Source organism: Pseudophryne corroboree, chromosome 1 (assembly GCF_028390025.1).
Source record: "Pseudophryne corroboree isolate aPseCor3 chromosome 1, aPseCor3.hap2, whole genome shotgun sequence".
Classification (NCBI taxonomy): domain Eukaryota; kingdom Metazoa; phylum Chordata; class Amphibia; order Anura; family Myobatrachidae; genus Pseudophryne; species Pseudophryne corroboree.
The window spans coordinates 713,527,160-713,542,979 of NC_086444.1; the positions used below are offsets into that span (position 1 = coordinate 713,527,160).

General features: G+C 44.4%; 1 protein-coding gene across 4 annotated transcripts in view; it reads right to left on the bottom strand.

Annotated features, from left to right (window-relative positions):
- TIMM44 (translocase of inner mitochondrial membrane 44) overlaps positions 1–15,820 on the bottom strand; it is a 211,355-nt gene that overhangs the window by 180,263 nt on the left and 15,272 nt on the right. For all 4 annotated transcript variants that reach the window (XM_063915150.1, XM_063915159.1, XM_063915168.1 and 1 more), the window contains 3 exons: positions 6,393–6,500; positions 4,314–4,484; positions 1,487–1,567 (listed from right to left, as the gene is read on the bottom strand). In XM_063915150.1, coding sequence (XP_063771220.1) covers positions 1,487–1,567; positions 4,314–4,484; positions 6,393–6,500 — 360 coding nt within the window. The remainder of the gene's footprint in view (positions 1–1,486; positions 1,568–4,313; positions 4,485–6,392; positions 6,501–15,820) is intronic.

Consider the following 15,820-nt stretch of genomic DNA (forward strand, 5'->3'; position numbering starts at 1 on the left):
CCATCTACTCCTGGTCATCTGTTACTGTACCATTTGTTTTATTGTGCATCTACTATCTACAGTTTTACATATTTATACTACTGGTCACTTCAACACCTCTACTTGATCATATTTGCCAGCCCTGCTGGTAAAAAGAACCTGTTGCTGTGACTATCACCTGTATCAATAAAGATTGTTTCCTATAATGAGGAATGTGCTCAGGGTATGTGGTCCGGATCTCGGCATTCTAAATCCAAGCAGTTGGAATACCAACGCCGGAATCCTAACACTGCTCGGAATACCGATTATGGGATCCCAACATGGATTACAATGCCGGCGCCAGTATCTCCAAGGAGGAACTGCCACCACTTAGGAGAGGAAAGCCCTGGGGAGGTAAGGTTTAGACTGCGTGGGAGGGAGGGTCAGGTTTAGTCTGCGGGAGGGGGAGGTTAGGGTTAGGCACCACTGGGGAGGGTTAGGGTTTTGGCTGCAGGGTGTTAGGGTCAGGCTGTAAGAAAGGTGGGTTAGGGGGCTTAGGGATCAGGATTAGATTACTTAATTAATTGGCGTCGGTATTTTAATAGCCGGGATACCGCTGTCTGTATTTTGACAGCCGGCATCCCAGGCGTCAGGATCACGTATATGTGACCTGTGCTCAGACCCCTAGTCTTCTCCATACACCCTCCAGCTGTCACAAACCCAAACCAATCACAGATCCTTACATACTTTAAGTGTTTTATATTTTGACATCACAGACAAGCCATCAGCATAGAGAAGCCCCATGATGCCAGCACATACTGTAGCTGCCAGCAGAAGAGGGAGACATTAAATCAGAAGAAATAAAATAAGTGAAAATGGGAAACTGAGAAGGACTTTAATTAAGAGACACTGGGAGAGGTCTCTAGGTACTATGGGCACTACTGAAAGTGCAATAGAAGACTCAAAGTGCCATGTGCCCACACTTATAGCAGAGAGACAAGGGGAATATAAGGCACACTACCAACCACTGTGTGGCACATGGAAAGGGGTAGTCGAGGATAGCACACCATGCTCCAGAACATTACAGCACAAAGCGAGGAAACAAGAGAGCCAGACACAGTACAGCCAGCTGCCCAACAGTGTGTAGACCAGACACTGAATTCATCAGGAACATGACGGCTTCTGGCATTTTAACACATTACCACATGTACAATGTTCTAGGATACTGATCTCAATCAAAGCCTAGCTGTAAAAGAATACCTGTATGTCTGAATTAGGATGTGGTATCATGACATGTACCTTTTGTACCATTACCTCCTTGTTAACAAAACCATGTCAGTATGTACTAGCTAGAGAGGGGAATATACACCAATTGTAGTACATAGCGAGAAAATCTGCCAAAAATGTATTTCTAAATTACCACACATGCTGTACATTTTTTTTTTTTTTAATGGTTAGCACTTTATTAATAGTATTTAGGGCATCCATCAGCAAAAACAAACAGGTTGTGAAATCATCTTAATGTTACCTCTTTCACGGTTTCCGATATCTCCCCAAATTTCTTTTTGAATACTTCAGATGTCTTCATAGTTTCAGATTCTATTGTTTTCTATCATTCAAAAGAGAAAAAATATATAATAAAAAGCAATACTTACACAGGATTTAATGCACATTAAGAAAGTTGTAAGAAATAAAGTATAATATTTAAACATAATATAAATGAGCAAAGTTATCTGTAGTATGGGCCTGATTCAGAGTTGTATTCAAACCCGATTGTTTGTGTACTACTACAATGGCAGTTGTACTGCCCATGTGCAGAATCCTTTCTGCATGTGTTAAATATGGATCCCGCATTGCTGCTTGCAGTACCAGCATGCCACAGCATGACTGACATGCTGCGGCCATTTGGATGGTGGAACAAGGGAGGTGATGGGGACAGTTTTGTAGGCATGCCAAGGCCAGGGTCTGAGTGTTCCAATGCAGATTTCCTGGTTATGGCTGGCATTCATCTAATTGGGTTAAATGCCTTGTGATCCCATACAGGCTGAACTAGAAATAGCCCAGTTTTTACTTTATTCTACAAAATCAGGAGGCCTGCACATAAAATATTAAACAGCACATAAGATGCGATCTCCCAATCAGACCATTGCAGTAAGCCATTTATCGGTCAACTCTTCTGCATACACACCTACACGATCATTGGCCTAGTTCAGCGACTGTGTAAGTGTGTACCCAAACATTCCGCTTACTCAGATTACCAATGGTCGCGATGGTAATCCGAAGATGCGTCTTCACATACAGCACTTGGACCTGCGATGCTGACAGGAAGTGTTTGATCTTCAGATGCCTCCTGTGGCATTAGAATATTTTTGCATTAATGCAATGTGTTCGGCATTCATCCCTGAATCACACATGTGCAGGATTCTGATTCAAATGCATTTTGCTCTTGACTGTGTTTGCAATAAAGAATAAAATAAATACTAAAACTAAAACTAAGAAACATCCACACACAAAAATTGCATACATTCAAATAGATAACCATAAGACTTAGTTCCACTTTGTAACGATGTATCATTTTTATGTATCATCTATTCAAACAAATTTAATTTTTAAACAAATATGTGCTTTTGTCTTTTTTTTTTTTTTTTTTTTTTTTTTTTATATATACACCTGTCTGCTATAATAATCAAAATTTAAAATAAAAAAAATGTTGGTGTGTTAAAACTACACTTATATCCCTTTCACACATAAGAGCTGGGAATTTCACAGCTCTGACCAAGGTCTATCAACCCGGCTCTCAAATGCAGACCCCCTATTACACATGGCAGTTGGACCCAGGTTATCGCCGTTCACACCAGACCCAGGTCTTCCAGTTTCTAACATATAAATGAAGAGCTACTGAAAGCTACGTATACAATGTAGAAATGTAGAACTTAGATTTGTGTCAATATGCAGTACAAAGTATCAGTATGTCACAGAAGCTGTAGGTACCATAGACCACACATACAACATACACACATGAATGATTACGGCTCTTTTAGCAAAAAACTGAAAAATAGGAAAAATTTAATTATACAAAATACTATAACATAACATTTCGTATGCAGACACAGCCGCAGATGCACAGAAAATATAGGCATGCCACATATCATATTAATCAGCATAAGCTGACCTGTATTTGCATCAGCTATTGGATAAGATGAGCGAGGACTCAGCTGTATTTACAGTTGCACGTTGACAAAAAATAAACATGCCTCCAAACCCAAGTACTAACCATGCCCAACAGTGCATAGCTTCTAAGATCAGTTAAAATTGGGCCTATCCAGTGTGGTGTGGCTGTAGGCATCACATAACTATTAGAATACAGCAAAAAGCAACTTAACAATACACATAACTTCCACAGTTGTGCGATGCTTACATTGAATTGCATTAACAACATGACACGCAACAAATTACACACTCGAAGTAATGTGGAGTAATGCATGAGGCACATGACATAGATAGATATATAGATTAAAAATACATACATGCACACACAATATATATATGAAATGCGTGTGAAATGCTGTTGCTCACATTGTGAGTAATTGTGGGACAAATACATATGCTTGTTCATTTTTGATCGCGCCTCGATGGGGTGTGAACAAAAACCAAGCAAGATTTTCCGGCTAGATAACCCATATTGGTTTTTTTGCGGTGGACAATGCCATCTTAAGATGGCGTTGCCCTATAGAAGCATATGGCCTTCTATCACGCCTCTCAACGCATGCACAGAAAGGACTCCAGCTCCTAAACACGGAAGTTCTATCATTGCAAAGGACAGCTCTTACCGCAAGAGCTGTCCTTTGCGATTTTCTTTATGCATATGCCGTTATTAAACTCAGATATGCATGCGGAGAGTAGCGGGATGCATCGCAAGCAATAGATAATCATTATCAGGGATCTATTACAAGAGGACTAAATGTTTAGTGATTCATTCTTCAATGAAGTCTGAAATGAAATTTATATAGGTTAGACAAAATTAAAAATCAAACTAAATAACACAAGAAAAGCCACGTCTTTTTCAATGAAGTCTTCCATTTAATTTGAAATCAGCTTTTAATATTCAACCACTCTACAAAAAATGGACAGTACAGAGGGTATGTGGTAAACATACCACCCGTCAAGATCCCAGCTGTCTCAATACAAACGCCGGGATCCCGATGGGGGTACTATACTGCTGCCGGAATACCAGCGACCTAGGTATTACATACAGATCACTGCTCAGAAAACAAAGACAAATAGACTGGAAAGAATTTTTGACTGTAGACCTCTTTTCTTTATTTTTTGACAGAGCATACAGTATATAAACTTACAAATTTCTTGCGAGCTTGTTGGAGCGCATCAGATTCCTCAAATTTCTTTGCTTCTTCTCTAAATTTTTTTATATTTTCTTCCATCTCTTTGTTTTTTGACAACTCTTGCTTGATATTATCCAGCAGCCCAGCGAGAAATCCTCTTCTACCCTGAGATGAATAGTACCGAAACTAGAGTGAGAAAGACGAGGAAAATGAGTCATAACATTATATCTATAGCAATAGCAGACACTGCAATATGAGGTCACCTGAACGTTGGTTGGTGGGCCCAATTTTTTTTTACCAAAAATGATGCCAAGCACCTTGGTTTGTTGTATGCTAGATTGCAGAGTTGATTAGAATTATTCTTCTTAGCAGTGCTTGGTACTATAGTGTGCATGTGCATTTATTTCCCTTCCCACATGTTCAGTCTAGCACACACTGACTCTATATACTGTACATCTGCACTGTGAGATACCATCTTCTGTATGTGTGGCTGAACTGCGGATTTGGGTCAAGCTTAGACCGAGACCAGCTGGTGTACAGTATATATTATTCAACTGCCTGCACACTCTCCACTCTGTGAGAAGTGAGGAACAAGCTGCTTTTTACACATTTATAATTAGCTTTACTCACACGAAAGAAATATATGCTTTATAGGGATGCATTTAGCATACCAGCGGTCGGGAAGCCAGCTGTAAAAAATCTGGCGTCAAAATACTGACTGGGTTACTATCTCGCACATTTTTCCCTATCCATCGCCACCCTGTGATGCATGCCCTGGCCGCATCTTGACTTGTGCCCCTATGCCATTAGTCAGACATGACATACTGTGTGCCAAGAGTGGCACCTAAACCAGCTGTTAGGATTCCAGCGAAGATATTCCAACTGCCGGGATACAGACAGCCGGCATTTTAACGGACATTTAATGCATGTTTGAGCAATATTGATAGTTTTTCTAGATAAATATTGTACAAAATAATAGAAAAGTTGTCAACTGTACATAATTTAGCTGGACAGTAATAAGTTTCAAAGATGTGATCCTGGTTTTTTTTGGCCTTATTCAGGTTTGTTAGCAAACCAAAAAAAGTTAGCATTTGGGCAAAACCATGTGCACTGCAGGGGGGGGCAGATGTAACGTGCAGAGAGTTAGATTTGGGTGGGGTGCGTTCAAACTGAAATCGAAATTGCAGTGTAAAAACCCAAATCTAACTCTCTCTGCACATATTGTATCTGCCCCACCCGCAGTGCAATATGGTTTTATTTAATTTGTATTGCATGTATTGCACTATCCAGTACATCACATATAGTTACATACATTTGTAAGAAAAGTTAAATTTGTAATCTGTGTCCACATTTTTGCGTAGTAGGGGGCACAAAGCATATTTTTTGCACATGGGCCCTCTACTCGCTAGTTCCGCCACTGGATCAGAGATCGGAATTGTTAATGTTTAAGTTTACATTTTCATATAAAGACACGAAAGCAAAGTACAAAGCACCAAAACAAAGTTATTCAGCTCTTTACATCACAAACAGCATAAATTCAATGACAAATAATGCACATGGTTGGTTCAAAATTGAATTTAAATCCATTCAAATTTGATGCTTACTACAGGGAATAGGGGCATTCACTACCAATATTTTATTAATATATCCTAGAATGGAAGCATTTGATCTAAGTAATGAAAACATACTACAATTTAGGATAATTAAATCAAGGATATAAAGTGTGAATGCAATATAATATTTATAAACTATTTAATATGGATTTCAAAACTTCTTCAATTTTTATTCACTACAAATGTTTTTATGAAGAATTTATTTCCTGGGTAATTTTCAACACTTTAGTCATATTTGCTGTGACAAGCCAAGCCCCTGCATCTGAATCCACAAATCAGTAGAGAGCATTTCTTATAGGATACTGCAAGCCAGTCTTTCTGGTTTCTACAATACACGAAGGTGGGACATTATCCCAGACTACTCTTAAATTATGTAATTTGTAAGGGGTTATTAGAAATAGTATAATGAGTAAAATTAGTACTGTACAGACACTAGTTTTCTCACAAAATTAAAAACTTCTGTATTAAAATCTTCTTTTACCTGTTGCAACTTGAGAGCAGGGAGACATATTCGATAAAGACTGCTACTACTCATTATAGGTATACAGTGCCAGACTGTTGCAAGCCTATGTCCACCGGTAATCCACACCTAGAATGATGTAAAGACGTGTCAACACTATAATAAGCATTGCCTTTTAAAAACAATCCCATGCAGTATTTATTATTCAGGGGGTTTAGATTGAAGGTGCACACACTTCAAAATTACTACAAAACATGTCTATTAAAAAATTTAAAAAACAGGATTTTAATACCTACCGGTAAATCCTTTACTCCTAGTCCGTAGAGGATGCTGGGGTCCACTTCAGTACCATGGGGTATAGACGGTTCCGCAGGAGCCATGGGCACTTTAAGACTTTTTCAGAGTGTGAACTGGCTCCTCCCTCTATGCCCCTCCTCCAGACCTCAGTATAGGAACTGTGCCCAGGGAGACGGACATTTCGAGGAAATTATTTATTTTTAAGTTAATGGTGAGATTCCTACCAGCTCACACTTCAACCATGCCGCACAACATGGCATTCAACAAAAACACATGCCAACGGCATGAACATTACAGCAAACGTGCTGAAAACATTTTCAACAAATTAACAACTGCAGGTAAAGTACGCACTGGGCTGGGTGCCCAGCATCCTCTACGGACTAGGAGAAAAGGATTTACCGGTAGGTATTAAAATCCTGTTTTCTCATATGTCCTAGAGGATGCTGGCGTCCACTTCAGTACCATGGGGTTATACCAAAGCTACAGTACGGGCGGGAGAGTGCGGATGTTCCTGCAGAACTGATTGACCAAATTTTAGGTCATCAGCGGCCAAGGTGTCAAACTTATAAAACTTTGCAAATGTGTTTGCCCCTGACCAAGTAGCAGCTCGACAGAGCTGCAAAGCCGAGACGCCCCGGGCAGCCGCCCAGGAGGCGCCCACCCTTCTAGTAGAATGGGCATTCACCGAATTTGCTACCGGCAATCCTGCCGTGGAATGAGCATGCTGAATCGTACATCTGATCCAGCGCGCAATCGTCTGCTTAGAAGCAGGGCATCCAACCTTTTTGAGAACATACAGGACAAACAGAGCCTCTGTTTTCCTTATCCTAGCTGTTCTCTTGACAAATTCTCAAAGCTCTGACCACATCCAGAGATTTCGAAACAGCGGAAGTGTCAGTAGCTACTGGCACCACAATAGGTTGGTTCACATGGAAAAAAGATACCACCTTTGGAAGAAATTGCTGACGAGTTCTTAGTTCAGCCCTATCTTCATAGAAGATCAAATAAGGGCTCTTGTGAGACAAGGCCCCTAACTCAGACACCCGCCTTGCGGATACCAAGGCCAACAGCATGATCACTTTCCAAGTAAAAAAAACTTAACTCAACCTCTTGGAGAGGTTCAAATCAGTCCGATTTAAGGAACTGCAACATCACATTAAGATCCCACGGTGCCGTAGGAGGCACAAAAGGAGGTTGGATGTGCAAAACCCCTTTCATGATGTCTGAACTTCTGGAAGGAAGTCAATTGTTTCTGAAAGAAAACGGACAAGGACGAAATCTGGACCTTGATTGAACCCAATCGTAGGCCCGCATCCACACCCGCCTGGAGAAAATGGAGAAAACATCCTAACTTAAACTCTTCCGTTGGAGCCTTCTTGGATTCACACCAAGACACATATTTTCTCTAAATACAGTGGTAATGTTTAGACGTTACTCCTTTCCTGGCCTGAATAAGAGTGGGAATGACTTCTTTGAGAATACCCTTTCGGGCTAGGATCCGGCGCTCAACAGCCATGCCGCCAAACGTAAATCTTGATACACGCACGGCCCCTGCTGCAGCAGGTCCTCGCGAAGAGGAAGAGGCCGAGGATCTTCTATGAGCAACTCCTAAAGATCTGGATACCAAGCCCTCCTTGGCCAGTCTGGGACAATGAGGATCGCTCGAACGCCTGTTCTTCTTATGAGCTCGAGAACTTTCGGAATGAGTGGAAGTGAGGGAAGACCTATACCGACCGAAACACCCACTGGGTCACTAGTGCATCCACTGCTATTGCTTGAGGGTCTCTCAACCTGGAACAATATCTCTGAAGCTTCTTGTTGAGACGAGATGCCATCATGTCTACTTGAGGAACTCCCCAAAGACCTGTCAACTATGCGAAGACTTCTTAGTGGAGGCCCCATTCTCCTGGATGGAGATCGTGTCTGCTGAGGAAGTCTGCTTCCCAGATGTCCACTCCCGGAATGAAAATTGCCAACAGAGCTCTTGCATGTCTTTCTGCCCAGAGGAAGATCTTTGACACCTGTCATTGCCGCTCTGCTTTTCGTTCCGCCCTGACGGTTTATGTACGTGACTGCTGTTACATTGTCCGACTGGATCTGTACGGGTTGATCTTGAAGAAGAAGATGCACCGCTTGTAGAAGGCCGTTGTGAATGGCTCTCAACTCCAGAACGTTTATGTGAAGACAAGTTTCTTGACTTGACCATCTTCCTTGGAAGTTCTCCCCCTGTGTACTGCTCCCCAGCCTCGGAGACTTGCATCCGTGGTCACCAGGTTCCAGTCTTGATTCCCGAACCTGTGTCCCTCTAGGAGGTGAGAACTGTGTAGCCACCACAGGAGCGAAATTCTGGCTTTGGATGACAGGATTATCCTCTGATGCATGTGTAGATGGGATCAATAGGTCCCACTGGAATACTCTGGCATGGAATCGGCCAAACTGTATGGCCTCGTAGGCCGCTACCATCTTCCCCAACACCCGAATGCATTGATGAATCGACACTCTTGTTGGTTTCAGAATTTATTTGACCATTCTCTGGATTTCAAGAGCATTTTCTACTGGAAGAAATACCCTCTGTACTTCTGTGTCCAATATCATCCCCAGAAAGGACCATCTTGTCGTCGGTTCCAATTGTAACTTTGGAAAAGTTATGATCCAACCGTGATGTTGAAGTACTGTCAGGGAGAGTGCCATGTTCTGCACCAACTTTTTCCTGGATCTCGCTTTTATCAGGAGATCTTCCAGGTCAGGAATTATATTGACTTCTTGTTGTCGGAGGACCATCATCTCCTGCCATCACCTTGGTGAAAACCCTCAATGCCATGGAAGGTCCTAACGGCAACATCTTAAATTGGTAGTGACAATTCTGTATTGCGAATCTCAGATAAGCTTGATGTGGAGGATAAATGGGAACGTGTAAGTAGGCAATTTTTATGTCTACCGACACCATGACGTCCCCCTCCTCCAGACTGGAAACCACTGCCCTCAGAGATTCCATCTTGAATTAGAACCTTTGCAGGTAGAGATTCAGAGTATACAGGTTTAGAATCGGTATGACCGAGCCGTCCGGCTTCGGAACCACGAATAGGGTTGCAATAAAACCCTTCTCCTTGTTGTAACAAGGGAACCAGGACAAAAACTTGATCCTGACACAATTTTTGTATTGCTGCTGCCACCACTTCCCTGTCTGGGAAAGAAGCTGGTAAGGTCGATTTGAAAATACGGCCTGGGGAAATGTCTTGAAACTCCAGTTTGTACCCGTGGGAATCTATTTGTATGACCCACGGGTCTAGGCCAGATTGAACCCAGAAATGACTGAAGAGTTTCAGACGTGCCCCCACCTGAGCGGACTCCCACAAGGGAGCCCCAGCGTCATGCTGAAGATTTGGCAGAAGCAGAGGTTGATATCTGCTCCTGTGATTCTGGAGACGATGTGGACTTTATTTCCTTTTTCCCTTCCTTTACCCACAAAGAAAGGGGAACCTTTACCCTTTTTTGTAATTTTTGGGCCGAAATGACTGCATCTGAGAATGATGTGTCTTTTTTGCCGGCGCAGGAGCAATAGGCAAGAATGTCGACTTACCTGCGGTAGCCGCAGAAATTAAAGCATCCAGCCCATCTCCAAATAAGGACTCACCTTAATACGGGAGAGCCTCCCTATTCCTTTTGGAATCTGCGTCAGCATTCCATTGGCGAATCCACAACGCCCCCTGCGCTGAGATTGCCATGGTAGCGGCTCTTGATCCCAAGAGACCAATATCTTTCATGGTTTCTAGCATGTACGCAGCAGCGTCTTTGATATGACCTAACGTTAGGAGTATGTCGTCTCTATCTATTGTGTCAATGTCTGATGACAAGTTTTCTGACCAGTTTTCAATAGCACCCACGCACCGGCAATGGTAGGCCTGAGTAGTGTCCCATTGGCCACATCAATAGATTACACCGTAGTCTCCAATTTTCAGTCTGCCGGCTCCTTAAGTAAAGCCGTCCCAGGCGCAGGGAGAAACACCTTTTTCTTTTACATGCGACAGGGCACTGTCTAAAATGGGGGGTGACTCCCACCTTTTCCTGTCCTCTGCATGGAAAAAGCTAAGCTGCCTGACTTCTTTTGGGAATCTGAAATTTCTTTTCGGGTTAAACCAGACTCCCTCCAAGAGACTGTTCAGCTCATGAGGTGGAGGGAAAGTTACATTACTTCTTTACTGAAGTAAGCCTGCTCCTGTGGTAAAGGAGGGGGCCCCGTAACTTCTAATACCTCCTTTATAGCTAAAAACATGTTTTGAATGTTTTTCGCTAACTTAGGACCTATTCCCCTGGAATCACTAGTGTCGACACAGGAAACAGCGTCCGTGTCGGTATCAGTTCATACTACTTGTGCAAATGTTTATGTGACCCAGAGGGGTCCCCTGTGGATGAAAGGCAGAACTATTAAAAATCACATCTTCAACAGATTATTTTCAGTTTTCTGCATGAGACTCAGACTTATCCAATCTCTTACTGATATTATTCACACTATCACATAAGTCTTTCACCCAGTCAGGCTCTTGGTGTCACATTACAACTCTGTGTCCCTAACATGGCTCCCACAGAGGAAGAGCTCCCTGCCTCAGACACGTCACACATGTGCACAATCACACCACAGACACTCCGGGGCTTATAGGGTACAGACCCAGAGTAAAATCTGTCAGAGGGACAAAGAAAAGGCATTGACAGTCCACAACTCAGCGCTTAAATAAAAAATCCCTGTGTCGTGTACTTTGTACACAGAGACATTCCACTCTATATATATCGTCAATAATAGGTTATAATACCACAATATATACTTTTCCCTCCTTTTTGCACTCTGATACTAAAATCATAAGTTCAGAGGAGGATCAGCATTTCTTCCCTTGCTTTTTGCTGGAAGAAAATGGCGCTTCAGTGTGCTGGCTGCCTGAGGAAGAAGCCCCGCCCTCTGCAATGGCGCGTTTTTCCTCAGCAAACATGAGGTAATATTTATACTGGCGGGGGTGTAGGATTGAGCCATGGCCCAATATGCTACCCTTTTGCCAGTTAAAGTAGGTTTTTATGCTGCCCAGGGCGCCAACCCCGCGCGCCCTGCACCGTGCAGTGCCTGTGTTGTGGGTAGCATGTTCCCGCCCGCTGCGCGGTACCTTTTTGCAGTCACGATGACCGGAGATCCTCTTCGGTAATACACTCACCTGTCTTCTGAATTCTGGCACTGTTAGGGGGGTGACGGCGTGCTGTGGGAGTGAGCGCATAGCCGCAGCTAGTGTTCAGTACCCTTCAGGAGCTAATGGTGTCCTGTCAGCAAGAAGCAGAGCTATGAAACTATTTAGGAAGTTGGTTCCTACTTCTTCCCCTAAGTCCCACGAAGCAGGGAGACTGTTGCCAGCAGTCTGCCTGAAAATAAAAAACCTAACAAAGTCTTTTTAGTGAAACTCAGTAGTGCTCCACTAGAGTGCGACCAGTCTGCTTGGGCACATTTTCTAAACTGAGGTCTGGAGGAGGGGCATAGAGGGAGAAGCCAGTTCACACTCTGAAAAAGTCTTAAAGTGCCCATGGCTCCTGCGGAACAGTCTATACCCCATAGTACTGAAGTGGACCCCAGCATCCTCTAGGACGTATGAGAAATAAAACAAATGTATCAAGCAAAAGAGAAAACACCTCCACACCGCCTCCTGCCTATGCTCAAAACATAGCTATCATCTACAGATGTGTCCCCGTATACCTATTCTCAAATTGAGTGGCACATCGTAGACTTTGTGACTTAAGGGCCCTACACACCTAGCGACCCGCTGCGGAGCTGACTGACGGCCGATACTGCAGACGGGCGACCCGGCGGCAGGGGGGGGTTGGGAGTGAAGTTACTTCACTCCCCTCGTCACCCGGCTCCACAGCACTGCATGCTAATATGGATGAGATTGTCCATATTGGCCTGCATGTTTAAACGAGACGGCACCAGCGAGGAACGAGCGCGGGACCACGTATCGTTCATTGCTGGTGCCTACACACTGAAAGATATGAATGGTATCTCGCACATTTATGAACGAGATCGTTCATATATCTTTCACTGGTATCGACCAGGGTTCCGGTATGAGTGGACAATAATGATTACATTCCACTATTGGTCAACATTGACATGGTTGACATGGACAAAAGGTCAACATATGAAAATGGTCGACACGTGAAAAGGTCGACATGGATTTTGACTGTTTTTGATGTAATTTTTTCCGAAACATGACCAGGAACCCCAATTAGTGTACCATGTCCCGGGCAAGTCCGCTACCACTGCGCTCTGCACAGGTTACCGTTCCCAATCGTAGTCCACGTGGATGGTAAAGTATGAAAACGTTAAAAAACAAGATTTATGGTAAGAACTTACCTTTGTTAAATCTCTTTCTGCGAAGTACACTGGGCTCCACGGGGAATAACATCAAGGTGTAGAGTAGGATCTTGATCCGAGGCACCAACAGGTTCAAAGCTTTGACCTTCTTCCCAAGATGCATAGCGCCGCCTCCTCTATAACCCCACCTCCGTGCACAGGAGCTCAGTTTTTGTTAACCAGTCCCATGCAGAAGCAGGTAAAAGAGACGACAACCGTTAGTAGCTACATACACCACACACTCACGACAGGAAAGGGTGTCAGCGGCTAATGCCATACCAACCCAAAGAAGCTAAGTGCGTCAGGGTGGGCGCCTTGTGGAACCCAGTGTATCTCGCAGAAAGAGATTTAGCAAAGGTTAAGTTCTTACAATAAATCTCATTTTCTGCTGCAGGGTACACTGGGCTCCACAAGGAATAACATCAGGGATGTCCTAAAGCAGTTCCTTATGGGAGGGGGTGCACTGTACCGGGCACAAGAACCCGGCGTCCAAAGGAAGCATCCTGGGAGGCGGAAGTATCAAAGGCATAGAACCTTATGAACGTGTTCACTAAGGACCACGTAGCCGCCTTGCACAATTGTTCAAGGGTCGCACCACGGCGGGCCGCCCAAGATGGTCCAACGGACCGAGTAGAATGGGCCTTAATGGTAGCAGGAGCTGGAAGACCAGCCTGTACATAAGCATGTGCAATCACCATTCTAATCCATCTGGCCAAGTTCTGCTTGTTAGCAGGCCAGCCACGTTTGTGAAAACTAAACAGTACGAAGAGAGAGTCAGACTTCCGAATGGAAGCAGTTCTCTTCACATAGATACGGAGAGCCCGTACCACATCCAAAGACCGCTCTTTGGAAGACAACTCAGGAGAATTAAAGGTAAGAACCACAATCTCCTGGTTAAGGTGGAAGGAAGACACCACCTTAGGTAGATAACCAGGGCGCATTCTAAGAAATGCCCAATCACTGTGAAAAAATCAGATATGGGGACCTACAGGATAAGGCACCCAAGTCTGAAACACATCTAGCAGAAGCGATCGCTAGCAGAAACAAGACATTAAGGGAAAGCCACTTAAGATCCGCAGATGCAAGAGGGTCAAAAGGAGACTCTTGCAAGGCCTCCAAAACCACCGTCAAATCCCAAGGGCCTACAGGTGGGACATAAGGAGGCTGAATGTGCAACAAACCCTGAGTGAAGGAATGAACATCGGGCAGAGTTGCACATTTTCTCTGAAACCATACCGACAAGGCAGAAATATGAACCTTGAGGAAGGCCAGACGAAGGCCTAGGTTCAGGCCTTGCTGTAGGAAGGACAAAAGTTTGGCCGTACTAAACTTGTAAGCGTCATGATTGGTATTTGCGCACCAAGCAAGGTAAGAATTCCAGACCCCATGGTAAATCCAAGCAGAAGCCCGCTTACGGGAATTCAACATAGTTTGAATGACCGCCTCAGAAAAACCTTTGGCCCTCAGTACGGAAGCTTCAAGAGCCACGCCGTCAAAGCCAGCCGGACCAAACCCTGGTAGAAACAAGGGCCCTGAACGAGGAGGTCTGGTCGTAGTGGAAGTAGAAGGGGACGCTCTATCTAGAGGCCATGTAGGTCTGAGAACCAATGCTGTCTGGGCCACGCGGGAGCAATTAGAAGTAGTATTCCTCCTTCTTGTTTGCACTTCCTTATCACTCTGGGCAGTAAAGACACTGGAGGGAACACATATGGCAGCCAAAAGTTCCATGGGATTGCCAGTGCGTCCACGAACGCTGCTTGAGGATCTCTTGTTCTTGCTCCGAAGGCCGGAATCTTGTGATTGTGTCGAGACACCATCAGATCCACATCTGGAAGGTCCCACTTGTCCACGAGGAGTTGAAATACTTCTGGATGGAGGCTCCACTCTCTGGCGTGTACGTCCTGACGACTGAGAGAGTCTGCTTCCCATTTGAGGACCCCCAGAATGAACACTGCCAATACCGCTGGTAGATGGCGTTGTGTCTATTGAAGAATCCTTGATACTTCCCTCATTGCCATGCAGCTTCGAGTGCCGCCTTGATGATTTATGTACGCCACCCTGGTGGCGTTGTTTGACTGTACCTAAACAGGTCTGTTCTGAATTAAATGCTGGGCCAAATTCAGAGCATTGAACACCGCCCGCAGTTCCAGAATGTTGACCGGAAGGAGAGACTCCTCCTTGGTCCACCGACCCTGAAGGGAGTGTTGCTCCAACACTGCGCTCCAGACTCTCAGACTGGCATCTGTCGTCAGAAGGACCCAGTTGGAGATCCAGAAGGGACGATCCCTGCTGTAACGTCCATCCTGCAGCCACCAGCTAAGTGACAGATGGGCCTCCGGAGACAAGGAGATCATGCGAGACCTGATCCGGTGAGGCAGGCCGTCCCATTTGGCAAGAATCAGTTTCTGCAGAGGGCGTGAATGGAATTGAGCGTACTCCACCATGTCGAAAGTCGACACCATGAGACCTAGCACTTGCATCGCTGAATGTATCGACACTTGCGGACGAGATAAGAAGCATCGAATCCTGTCCTGAAGCTTTAGGACCTTCTCCTGAGACAAGAACAATAGCTGTTTGTGGCTGTCCAACAACGCTCCCAGGTGCACCATGCTCTGCGCAGGGACCAGGGAAGATTTCTTCCAGTTGATTAGACACCCGTGGACTTGCAGAAACTGGACAGTCAGATCTAGATGGCGTAGGAGAATTTCTGGGGAATTTGCCAGGATAAATAAGTCATCCAGATACGGCAGGATCCTGACCCCTTGACGAC